Consider the following 13253-nt stretch of genomic DNA (forward strand, 5'->3'; position numbering starts at 1 on the left):
GAACAGCGGGATGTATTGCTCTGGTGCAGAATCAAAGGGTAGTATTGCTGCAAGGCAAAACCGATTTTTCAAGTAACCATTAAGTAATATACATTTCTTTCTTTGCAGACACCAATTCTCCCCCCAGCACATCCCCTTGCTCCAGCACTCCCAGCTCCCCAGCAGGACACATCCGCCCCAGCTCCCTGCACGGCCTGGCCCCCAAACTGAGCAACCAGCGCTACAAGGTGGGACGCCGCAAATCAACCAGCAGCATCCCCCCCTCCCCGCTGGCCTGCAACCCCTGCCCACCCCCTCAGCCCCCCTCTCCCCAGCGCTCCCCCTCCCCTCTGCCTGGCTTCACCAAGAGTCTTCACTCTTCCTACCATGGCAAGACCCTCTCCCCTCCAACCATCATCCGTCACGCCGTCCGACCCCGCAGCGGCGAGCCCCCTCGATCCCCCCTCCTCAAGAGGGTCCAGTCTAATGAGAAACTGTCTGCTTACCATGGAGAGAAGAAGGGCTACGTGCCACGCAAGCGCACGCTGGAAGTCCTGGACACTGGTGAAGCTGTAGGGGACTCTGAGGGGGAGTGTGGCACTGCGTTGGGATACATGGGCTCCAGTGTGAGCGAGCAGGGTCGTCTCAGCTACCTGGGAGCCCAGAGACTTAGAGACGATGACATGGTGGTGATGAGGAAACTGAACCTGTCTGAGCGCAGGGACTTTTTCAAGAAGCAGGAAGCGGTGCAGGAGGTGAGCTTTGACGAGCCCGATGTGGGAGTGTCCAGCGAAGAGCCACAGCAAAAGGGGCCTCCCGCGTGCAGCCGGCAGTTCAAAGCATCTTGGATTGAGAGCGACCAGAAGGGAGAAGGGAGGAAGACTTGCGTGCCTCAGATTGCTGTGCAGGGCTCAGAAGAGGAGAAGTCCTGGGAGTGTCAGGAGCTGTACTCCATGTGCCAAGATGGAGAGAAAGAGAAGGAGGAGGAGAGGGAGGCGACTGGAAGACCAATACCAGTGCTGCTCACATCAGAGGATGATTTGGGAGTCAGGAAAGGGCAAAGGACCACATCCGCTGACATGTCACATGCCATGTCAGAAAAGTACAATTTGAATGAGAAGCCAGGAAAGGAGGACCTGTCTCTCTCACATGGGAGAAGGAAAGGGAAGATGAAAGAATAAACTGTTGGGTTTTTAACCCATATCTGAAGGAATTTAATGAATAAATACATTCCAGTCTTTGATCGCTCACAAATGCCCTGTCTTCACGCAACCTATGACAATTTTAAGACCAAACTGTCACCAAAAGAGAGTTTTCTACAAAAACAGAGACTAACCTTATTTATGCAGGCCAACGTTTTTTGATTTTGTAAATGTATTTTTTAAAAAAGGAGTGTTTTTGCCAGAATTTATTTATGACTTTTTGTAATAGGATTTGTAGCTGGGGCCAAGAGAAACGCTGAACTGTGTTTAAAATGTGTGTTCTGGGGCACCAGGCCTTTACTATTTTATAACTTAAAAGGACTTTCCTAAACCAAATTTCTAGATACACACCATTGTTCAATACTAAGTTAGAAACCTTATTTACAATTTTCTACTTAAACTAGTTGACAGTAGATTTATTATGAAAAACGCCACTGACTTCTCAGACAAAACAAAAACTAAAGCCTGTTTTACACCACCAGATTCTTATGGTTCAATAAACTTTATAACCATGTATTTTTCTTCTTTTAAACTTTTAACTTTGTAGATCATTTTCTATTTCTGTAATCCCATCATGGTGACTTTTTTTAAGCTAGTTTAAAGCACCTCTGTGGCCTCAGTAGAGCTCTCAAACATCTAATCTCCAAAGTACAGCGGGTACACCAGAGTGTAACCATTAACTTGTCGCTCCTGGAAATGTCCTAAAAGCAAATGTGGCGTTTCTTACATCTCCTGGAAGTGTTGCAGGAGGACAGGTTAATAGTTACACTCTGGTGTACCTGCTGTACTTGGATGTTAGTTTCTAAGAGTTTTGTGACAGAAAGAGAAAGTAAATGTAAGCAAGGGGAATGCAGTGATGAGCAGTGTTTCACAATGTAAGGAAGGGGAATGCAGTGAGCGGTGTTTCACAGTGTAAGCAAGGGGAATGCAGTGATGAGCAGTGTTTCACAATGTAAGCAAGGGGAATGCAGTGAGCGGTGTTTCACAGTGTAAGCAAGGGGAATGCAGTGAGCGGTGTTTCACAGTGTAAGCAAGGGGAATGCAGTGAGCGGTGTTTCACAGTGTAAGCAAGGAGAATGCAGTGATGAGCGTGTTTCAGTGTAAGCAAGGAGAATGCAGTGATGAGCATGTTTCAATGTAAGCAAGGGGAATGCAGTGATGAGCAGTGTTTCACAGCTTGCTGAGGTGTGCTGTAATACTATTCTCATGTCAGGGAAGCAAAGTGTTCCTAACGTGACTGTTGCTCTAATAAGACCACTAATTTAATTAGATAAGTTTTGATAACTGTCAGATACAAGGGGATATGTCCCTTCCCTTACCCTAACTTAAAGATAAATCTTTTTGTGTAAACCAGGCTTTTTATACGATCTTCATTTCAGAACTAAAAAAGAACTACATTTATCACCTTTAAACCAAATATAGGGTATCCTGTCCTTAACTTGAAAAATATGTTATTACAGCCTCTGTAAGCAACGATGTGTGCCCACGCTTAAATGAAGGAGACTAACTCGACTTTATATTCCAGACACACTTGTCTGTTTTTCAAGGGGTAGTGATTTTAGCATCTTTTTACATTTTGTGAATCATTTTTTTGAAAAGGCATGAGTAGCTGGATGTTGATCCTAGCTTTTTCATTTCATTTCTGCTCCTGTCAGCTTTTCTCCAACAGCTGTTTGTAGAGCTTGCCAAAAAATACATTAAGAAGCAGGGTTTGCTGGGCATTATACCTGTAAGGGCTTGAGACATAGGCATTTTAGTAGGTAGGATAAATCCTAAAACTGCATTGAAGTTTTACTAGTTTAGCAGCACAGTATTAAATGAACCGAATAAAATTAATATAAAGAGGTAGCATATTACTGACTATACATGTATTGTATAAATAGGGTGATTTTAATAAGTTATGATTTTAGTAAAACTGAAAAACTTAAATGCCAAAACCTTCGACCTAGAAGCCTTTCCTCAGTGTCTTAGAGTTTTGTTTGAAACGTTTGACATGAAATGTACTGTTTATTTTAATATTTCAACATGTAGCACGATTTGAGTTTTATAGTTATGGATTTTAACCAGAAAACAACACCTGAAAGAAAAGAAAATCTGTGTTTTGTAAAGAGTACCAGAGGCTAATCATTTTGTTGAGGTACTGCACACCCCGTTCATTTGAGTCATTCTCTGGATGCATCAGAACTCCAGTACTTGATTGCTGCATATGCAGGGTGGTTAACCATGCACCACGGGAACAAATATTAGTATGGAACATGTCATAGACAACTCAGGCCAGGGGCACTGGAAAACTTAATGAGGACACTGAAAACCCAGGATTTTTACAGGACTAAGTTAAGACTGCCAACATCACCTGATACAATCCTAGCTAACGAGTCAAAGAACAAAATCACCCTGCATATTCACTCCAAGACCAGGTGTGTAATATCAGAATAACCCACGTGGTCTGGGTTAGATTAATTTTGTACATTCACTTTTCTGTTCGAGAGCTGTCAAACTTCTGTCTAGGTTCATCTGGTTCACCAGAGTGTAATGGTTAACACCTTCCCCTGCAACACCCTAGTGGATGTAAGAAACAGATCAATGAGAGAGACAACAGAGGGATGTGGCATTTCTCATGTGTGCACTGTGTGTTGGTTTGAGAGCTCTTGAAGCCACAGGGGTGCTTTTATTTATTTATTTATTTTTAAAGCTCTAAATTAATTACATTTAACTTTTCTACACTTTAGTATCATGAATATTTGCCACATTGTGAGCTGCACGTGTTGGTTAGCGCTCGTGCCTCACAATGCCAGGGTCCTGGGTTCGATTCCAGCCTAGGGGTCTGTCTGTGTATTGTTTGCATGTTCTCCCTGTGTCTGCGTGGGTTTTCTCCGGGTACTTCGGTTTCCTCCCACAGTCCAAAGACATCCTGTTCAGGTAGATTGGTCACTGTAAATTGCCCTATGTGTGTGGTGCCCTGCAATGGACTGGCATCCCGTCCAGGGTGTAGTCCTGTCTTGCATCCTGTGTCTGCCAGGTTAGGCTCCGCCTCATACATTATCAAAATGAGTCGCTGTAGAAGAGGTGTAGTTTTAACAATTGGTTTTGTCAAAAAAATGTTGTTTAAGCCATTGGCCAAAACCCATCCCTTCCCACTAAGAGTCAGTGTTTAGTGTGGCAGACTCCAGCCTGCCCTTCCTTCAAAGGGGTGAGAATGAGCAGGAATATTGCCTACTTACTCATTCATGCGTAAACATCCATTACGTAGCAAAAGAAGGACTTTTTATGTAAATTTTCGGACCATTGAAAGCTAAAAGTCTGAACTGACCGGATGTTTTAGGTTTGACCAGAAATAACTTTGCTTTTGATCTGGAATTTTAATGTAAATGTTGATTTTTAAGCTATTTTAAAATCAAGCTTTTAAAGGGTACTTGTATGTGTAACAGGGTTTTACTTTTTATATAAATACCACACATTTTAACTTGCATTTGTTATTGACTAGCTCAATTTTTCATGTATTTGCTGATTTTTTTTTAAAAACATTTTTGCCATTTGTGCTGCACATCCCAAAAACTGTAGAATAAGTTAGGTATTTGTTTTTATTGTGTTTTTGTTAACTTTTAAAATGGTCGGATTGCCTTCCTTGCGTTTTTGTCTAATTTGACCTCACTATTGCTGCCTAACCCTTTTCTACTATATTTGATATAGACTGATGTTTACATTTGCTAATGCTTACATGCAGTATGTGTAGGAAGTAACTTTGCTAAATAGGTGGCATATCCTGTAAAGGCGCTCTGTGTGGAGTGCAGGATGCCCCCTATAGCCTGGAGGTCGCCGGTTCGAGTCCAGGCTATATCACTGCCGACCGTGGACGGGAGCTCCCAGGGGGCGGCGCACAATTGGCCAAGCACCACCCGGGGGGGTTGGGGGAGGGGCTTAGGTCGGCTAGGGTGTCCTCAGCTCACCGCGCACCAGTGACCCCTGCAATCTGGTCGGGCGCCTGCAGGCTTGCCTGTAAGCTGCCCAGAGCTGCGTTGTTCTCCGACGCTGTAGCTCTGAGGAGGCTGCACGGTGAGTCTGCAGTGTGAAAAGCAGCAGTTGGCTGACGGCACACACTTCGGAGGACAGCGTGTGTTCGTCTTCGCTGCTCCCGAGTCAGCACGGGGCTGGTAGCGGTGAGCTGAGCCTAAAAAATTACTGGTTATTCTAAATTGGGAGAAAATGAAAAAATAAAAATAAAATTGGCAACTAATAAATTTTTTTAAAAAAAGTAACTTTGCTAAATGAAAGACAAAAAATTACAAATATTAACTTCTAGTGTTAATGTGTTTTTTAACTGAATTTGTACTGTAATGTGTATCCCTGTGTATATTGAAATGGGAACTGTGTCCTCCCACAGTGATTCCGTGTTTTATATGTAAAATGTTGGGGGTTGTGTACAAGATTTAAGTGTGATTTTCAAATTCCAAGGATCTGTGAGATGGAAATTGTGCCTACACGTGAAACCCAAAAATAAATGATTTACTTTGAGATATGGTGAAATATGCGGAAATATTTGTATTGAATCCTGTCTGCTCATCTTCTAAACACTGAAACAAGAGACTCATTTGTTGAGGTGCAGAGCATACTGTTCTGTTTCATTGGCGCTGCTCTCCGGACACCTCAATACATCAAAACTCCACTAGTTAAATGCTGTATGCTGTGCTGTCGCACTTCTTCCTACTTTGCATACATTTTGCATACATCTTTAAAACATATTTGACTATTGCCGGTACTCCCTTCTCATAATGCTAAGTAGCACGCTCATGATTGAAGTCGTTTAAAGATGGCGCTCCTGGCTATGTTTTTGGTTTTTTTTTGTTTAAGAGATAATATATGATATATATATAATATATAGATATATATCTATATTATATATATACCTACTATGGATGCAAAGTAAGAACAAAATTGCAAAAGTAAGCCCTGCTTTTCATACGGGGTGGTTAAGAATGTTGCAGTAGACTGAAAGATCTGAAAATCAGTGCTGTGGTAGTAGAAACAGCTATAGGTAATATTTCATTTCTGGCCGTTGCTTGTAGGCACAATTCCTATCTTCTAGACCCTTGTCCTTTTTCCCTTTTTTAAAATAGTTCTTATAGAGCTACTTTAAAATTCCACTTAACCGAAGGTAAACAAGAACACCCTAAATGAGAGGTTTCAAAATGTACCTCTCATTTGAACTACAATTATTATTGGGATTGATTTGTTTTAGTTGTATTTTAAATGTAGAAGAAAAAGGTTTAAAGTTGCTTTTGCTTCTTGGGACTTTAGCGATGGTGACATACTGTACTTGACAGGATGTGGCTTGGCACCAAGAATCTATTGCACTGTAATTGAAGAATAACTGGAAACAAAAAGAAAAGGGGGACCAGAGATGCTAATAAAATAATAGCTTAGGTACTGCGCTACACAGTGCTTACCAGGATATTTAATATTATTAGCACATCCCTCCTTCCAACAACTGACTCGAGGATCTTATTTCAGGTATGATGTCGCTATCCTGTTATTGCTCAATGTACCAAATTAAAAACGGCAGTATAGTTTTTATTGCTAATGCTACCTAAAATGCCAAAAAAAAAATTTTTAGTCATCTATCACAGTTATCTGTTTTATTATCTGCTTATCATTTAGAATGAATCTCGGGTTTGATATTATCAGGTAACATTATAAGAAACTCTGTGAAACTTGGCTTATATATTAACATTCTGACCGTTTTGAAATGGTTGTTTACACTTTTCCGAACAAAACAAAAAGGACAAAGGCGTGTGGTATTAAGATATTTATTTTGTAAATCCCACTTTGGAAAGCCACTCCTTTTTCAATGTAGTACTGTATGAAGTGGTTTGTGTATTACAGTAGATGTGTTGCAAAGCTATAGTACATACTTTGTCATCTTCCTGTGCATGTTTGCATGTCACTGGTAACAGACACATGATATTAGCTGTGCACGTGCTTCTGTGCCATGACACAGATCACAGTGTTAGAGAGCACATCGTGCCCTGGCTTGATAATGTTAGTCACAAGCACCACTGAATGTTGTGTAAAGACAGCCATCATTCAGCATGGTTCATGGTTATATGAGTAACTTTGTATGTGTTTGGGAACAGGGTTGCTTTCTATATATTTGAGTTTGTACAGTGTTGGATTGGGCAGTGTGTGTACTGCCTGCCAAGGGAAAATAATGTGCTGTTGCCTTCCTGCGGTGATGTGTCTGAATCCAGGTCAATATTGAGAACGCCTGTTTTCTGGGTTCTAAGTGCTGTCATTATGTTGTAATAAATTCATTTGCAGATGAAGTTTGATATGAAACACTGTGGTGTCGTTCTTGTAATTTTTTTCTGTTATTTCACCTGGGTAAAATACACTTTTAAAGTAAGTGTAGCTGCACAATGGCTCTATACATCTCCTCTGCCACGCACATCCATTCACTAGCTCTCAAATTGTGCTATTTTGTATTGTAGGAAATGTGATGTCTGATACACTAGTTCAGAGAGATCTCTGTTTGCAAGTCATGCTTTTAGACTGTCTTGCACTTGTTGGGTCACCAGGAAGAGTGAAATTGTCCTCACACCATCTCTGGGTCTTTACTGTCAGCACCCAATCAGCATGTTTTGCAGCCAGTAAGATGCTTTAACCCGGGTAAAATGACCAAAGTAGTAACGCAGTAGCACTGACACAGTAAGACAGGGAATACGCAAGGTTAAAGTGTGACAGATGTGTAGTGCACTCCACTGAACTATATTGACAGTGATAAATGAAATAATTAAAATATAGTCCCTCTCAATCAGAGACCGGAACACAACTCAGTACATATAAACATGAAGCAGCAGTTCAGCCCAGCAAGACTCATCCCTTCCTAGCTTATCTGCCCTAACCAGGGGATCTCATTTAGTAGGGCAGAAGTGTTGTTTTTTTTTTTTAATGTTCCTAGTGTTTTAGATGCTTCACCTCGTAGGCTAGTCCATGGAATAGCAATCTTCCTACCTTCTCTAAACTTCCATTTGTGCCCTCTCTCTTGGTTCTACTCCGTGCTTTGAAGTAGTGATATGGGTTAACTTTGCCATTTAGGATTTTGAAAACTCGATATTATCATCACGTCCTGGGATCAGCCTACTCAACCTTTGCTGTACCTTCCCAAGTCTAATGTCTTTTGTAGTGCAGTGACCAAAACTGGGTACCACATTGATAGGGGTTCATTGAAATGTATCTTTATACTACAACTCCAACTATTTTGAATAATTTATTGAGTATCAGATCCTAGTAATATATGGGGCTGTCTATCCAGCAGTATCTCACACTTACAATTTTGCATATATTTTGAGAACCGCTTACTCGGTTGTCATGAAACTTGGTACTAACATTATTGAGCATTATTGAGTTCTCAAGCATACCGTTTTCAGGGTAACTCCTGATTGAACTGAAAAGACCAGTAATTGGGTAGGGAACCTGCAAGCTCTGAAAAAGGAACCACGTTTGGTCCAGTTTCCTTTTTTCCAGCAGTATAGGAGTGGTATTGCTGGGGCTAACTCCAGATCAGAAAAAACAAGGGCATCCTTATGAAATCATTTTCTGAATAGAAATAATAATTCCAGTAATTGTTTTCTTTTTAATCACCCAAAAACAAACATTTCCACTGAGCTTATGGCAAAACTAGTTAACATGTCATACAATAGGATATGATGTCATACTTTTCCATTGGAAATAAACCATTAAGCACCATCTGGGACTAATGTTTTGTTCCACACTTGATCTCTCCTTCCCTTGCTCTCGCACTGAATGAAACTCTTGTTTGGGCAATACTGTTTCATGTGGTGCATGTTAGAAAAGGCTCACTTTAAAAGCATGTAGTACACAGACATCAAGGTTAATGTTGTAGTGTACAAACAATTTGTAAACAACATCAAATACATTTCTTTTAAAGTTGCTGTAAAACCATTTTTGGTAACTAGCGAATAGGATAATTAAATGTGTTTTGCACTTTTCATTAGCTACATATGTCTCAGACTGAGTTTTGGAAACATGCTTTCTCATTTTAGCACGTGATATCTAGTGCTACGTCAGGTTAAAGGAAGTGTTCAGTTTCTGTGCCTTATTCTCAGAAATCTGTTACCGTTACACTTGTGCTTCGGAAGTCAGCTCAGCAGTGTCTTCTGGTCATGTTACTGGCTGAACGCCTGGCAGTTAACAGGTTAATGACAGGGAAGAAGCCTCCAGGTGACCAAGGAAGTGCAACAGTAACTTAAAGCTTGACTTGCAAACAGATTTCTTTAACCAAGTGTAGTACAGACATGTTCTAAAATATAAAATGCATGCTGATGCTGCTGAGATGACTTTGGGGGTGCAAGTACAAGAACTGCTCAGAACTACATTTCCCATCACCTTCCTGCTGACATATGTAACTTGGATGGATTTACCACTGAGCAAGAGGACGATGGGAAATGTAGTTCTGAGAAGTCCATGCTGGTACATGTGAAGCCATCTTGAGACAAGGAAAGTTTTAAAAAAGTGGTCAAAATATATATTTTTAAAAATTAATTAAAACAATACACACACCTTACATGAACAGCTGTAGGAACACGTGGGAACATGTAACACAATAAAATAAAAAGGCCCTTAGGTACCCTTTAAATGAAAAAAAACTAAATAGAGAATTAAAAAATAAATAAAAAAATCGCCAACCCTGATCTTTAGTATCTAGAGATCATGTTTTACACAGAAATGACTGTATGACAACTACTAATGTAAGTGGAAGATGTATGGAATTACTGCATTAACCACAATCCTTTTCCTTTAACATTAACAATGAAACACAGCAGTGCATGCTGCTGTACAGCTGCTATAAACTAAAGCTAGTTCAACTGAAACAAAGTGACCAGTGAAATACAGCAGGATTCATTTGTTCTTACCTTGCGTTTCCACCACACAATCATGCACATATTCTACTGATCCATGGTGCAGATGGGGTCCTCTTTTTTGTAACACAAGAAGGAAATTAACTCTGTGTTGTGAAAAGACAGATATCTCTTCAAAGTGGAAATCTAATTTGGAATTCAAAATGAACACAGTGTTTTATTTTCAAACAGCAGAAGTGTAGTTTGTTGACATTCCCCAAAACTAGTTTTAGCTGTAAGCACACAAGCTTCTTCCCCCCACCATAAAAGCATTGTACATGCTTTAAATATTTCCATATCTCAAATCAAAGTAAACAAATAAATAATTGTAGAACCACAAAATACTCAATTTAAATAGGGGGCTGGCTGTATTGTTAATAAAGCGAAACACAAAGCATTTTAAGACACCCACCTTCATGCATTTAAGCTAAACCGTATTGCTTAACCCTAAATGTACCTAAACTGTACTTTATGCTGACTTCACACATCTGTTTCCTTCCGTTTCACCGCAAATATTCCCGTTTCTTTCCGGCAATATTCGGTTTTCTCCGGCAGATTCGACTCCGCCCGTCACCATTTGTCTGTGGACGAGTGTCTGTTGTGCTGTGCTGGAATATGGCTGAGTAGGCACAGAGGGGTTTAGTTGGGAGGAGAGGGACGGTTTCGAGTCTGGACGGGAATGATCCCCACTAAAGCACAAGAGGAAACCGAGAAGAAACGCCATTTATCGGGGAGATGTCAACGCATGTGTTTTTGGGTGAGTTTTCAAAGTTCTCCGTGCAGAATTGATGGATTTAAACTGGAAAATGGTGGTAGGAGCAGCGGAGCTACAAGTGTGTCGAATTTAACCACATATGTTGCATACCAGATGCTTCGCACATGCAGAATTACAGAGCTCAGCTCCGGCTCGGGCATTTCACAGCTCTGCATTAGTGTGTGTGTGTGTGTGTGTGTGTGTCTATATATATATATATATATATATATATATATATATATATATATATATATATATATATATATATATATATATGTTGTACATTATCTTGTATTTTAATTACGGTGTCGGTACCGTTCCAGTATACTTCAAATGATATTAATAATGATACTGATGATGATTAATTATTATTATTGAAAGTTTTTCATTTCAGTGTTTTTAACAGTAAACGTTTGTTTGTCTCCTTTTTGATACTTTGTGTACTACCATTGATGCTGGTTGTGGTAAGCTGTATTTTAATTTAAATCGGAATCCAGAACAAGTTGAGCACAGTACAGCTTTGCCCAAATCTGCTTTGGTTGATTTCCATAATCGGAACATTTCACCAGATACAAAGTTGGACTGATTTTACAGTTCACAGTTAGACTGATTTACAGTTCTCGGTAACATTTATATGTTAAGCTGCATTACGTTTTGTTTTCTCAATTCATTTAAGTGGTTGAAGTGTTCGGCGATGTATTTATTATTTTATGAAATTGTAATTTTATATGCAAATACGTTTTAACTAAATATTTATCAGTCGGTTTTTCCAAATGATTGCTATATACAGTTGTCTTTTACAGTGTTACTGTTCTCTGTAGTTTGCAAGATTGTTGCACAAGTCTGAGAGAGTAAGACACAAATAATGATGGATATAACTTGACTGTGTTGACATGCAGGTTGGCTAATTCTCATTCTACACAAGTTCTAAATCGGTGCTCTTCAGTTTTCGAGTCAAAAGTCAAGCTGTATAACACTTTGCTTTCATTGTGTTGTAGTTTGGTGCTGCACCTATGTTGGGCTGTGTATTCTTTACTGTGCTTGTCTCAGTTCCATGTGGAAGGAAAGTTCTCTGAAGATATAAAGCCATTCCTTTTGTAAGGTTTCATTTTAGTTTAGTTTCCTCAACACAGCAGGTGTATTCATATTCAGAACTGCAGACAGGTCTAGTAAGAAAACGCCACTCAAAACTGCAGACCAGTAAACAAATCAAATATATTATGTGTAATTTCTCAGTACAAGATACTGAAACTGTGCCTCCTAAGTTAGTGTGTATGCTAAGTTTCAAGTAAAATAAGTCTGAATGTTGATATTTATTGTAGCTAACAAAATACTTTAATAAACTGTACTTTTTGTACACTTCTGTATGCAACACAGGTCTCAAATGTGGAGTTTTGAAAGAAACACGTTTATTTAAAAAAAAAACAACATATCAGATACCATAGTTGGTTAAAGAAATATCTGTTTGTAAGCCGTGCTTTCAGATGGTGTTGCACTTCCTTGGTCACCTGTGAGTGGAACTGTTTCCAAGCCTTCACTGGCTTCTGTGTCGTTAACCACCCAGCCAATGACAGGTGAAATTAGCAAGGAAGTGCAAGTGTGACAGATTTCCGGTGAGTAAGGCACAGGAATTGAGAACTAGAAGCTGTTTAAAGATGTGTCAAATGTTTTACAAACTATAACATGTGTTTCTTTCAAAACTGCACCATTCAGTCCAGTGTAGCAAATGGAAGTGCAAAAATGCATGGGATTATTTTTTAGCTACAGTTACTTTAAAGGCCTTGTCTAGCTAGCTTCTAGTTATAAATACAAAATAAATCTATTCAAAATATACCATCAGCTTCTCATGTACGTTATAGACAATTAGACGACATCATTTTTGTTTTGAAAAGCACACCTCTGAAGATACACTCAGTAACTTCTCTAGATATGTGTAAAATGCTGAAATGTTACTGACCATAGACCGTCAACTATATTCAGAGAATTATAGTAATAATAAAAATATTTTACAATATCGTTGTATACTACTGTACAATATAACATGGATCTGTCATGTCAGGTTTATTTGTGTTAATTGAACTGGGTTTGGCTAAAACCCTCTCAATTACTGAATTATCATCATTAACATGTATTAGAAGTTGTTGAAATGCTGGAGTTTTGGGTTCAGAACTCCTACACTGCCTAGTTACATTTCTAATATTAGAACATTTCCTTCATTTGATACAGCCTGCCTAGTGATTGAGCAAAGACCAGCCAACCAATAGAAACCGAGGAAACGATTTAGCATTCCCCTACTCGAGTACTAGGCTTCTTTTTGGATCACTCTTTGTTAACCACCAGATCTGAAGTAAAAACGGAATGCTTTTTAAATGGGCTGCACAAACAAACATTTCCAACAGTGAA

The 13253-nt window shown here is 39.6% G+C and overlaps 2 protein-coding genes across 10 annotated transcripts in view; both read left to right on the forward strand.

Annotated features, from left to right (window-relative positions):
* The window catches only part of LOC121301233 (microtubule-associated serine/threonine-protein kinase 3-like), a 79205-nt gene extending 74512 nt beyond the window's left edge, over positions 1–4693 (forward strand). For all 7 annotated transcript variants that reach the window (XM_041230384.1, XM_041230379.1, XM_041230380.1 and 4 more), the window contains one exon: positions 109–4693. In XM_041230384.1, the coding sequence (XP_041086318.1) occupies positions 109–1160 (1052 nt within the window). In that variant the 3' untranslated portion in view covers positions 1161–4693. The remainder of the gene's footprint in view (positions 1–108) is intronic.
* Positions 4694–10682: 5989 nt separating this feature from the next.
* Positions 10683–13253, forward strand: part of LOC121301490 (phosphatidylinositol 3-kinase regulatory subunit gamma-like) — a 45572-nt gene continuing 43001 nt past the window's right edge. For all 3 annotated transcript variants that reach the window (XM_041230946.1, XM_041230947.1, XM_041230948.1), the window contains exon 1: positions 10683–10853. The gene's annotated coding sequence lies outside the window, so the exon portion shown is untranslated. The remainder of the gene's footprint in view (positions 10854–13253) is intronic.

The sequence above is a fragment of the Polyodon spathula genome, chromosome 27, assembly GCF_017654505.1.
Source record: "Polyodon spathula isolate WHYD16114869_AA chromosome 27, ASM1765450v1, whole genome shotgun sequence".
In the NCBI taxonomy this organism is placed as follows: domain Eukaryota; kingdom Metazoa; phylum Chordata; class Actinopteri; order Acipenseriformes; family Polyodontidae; genus Polyodon; species Polyodon spathula.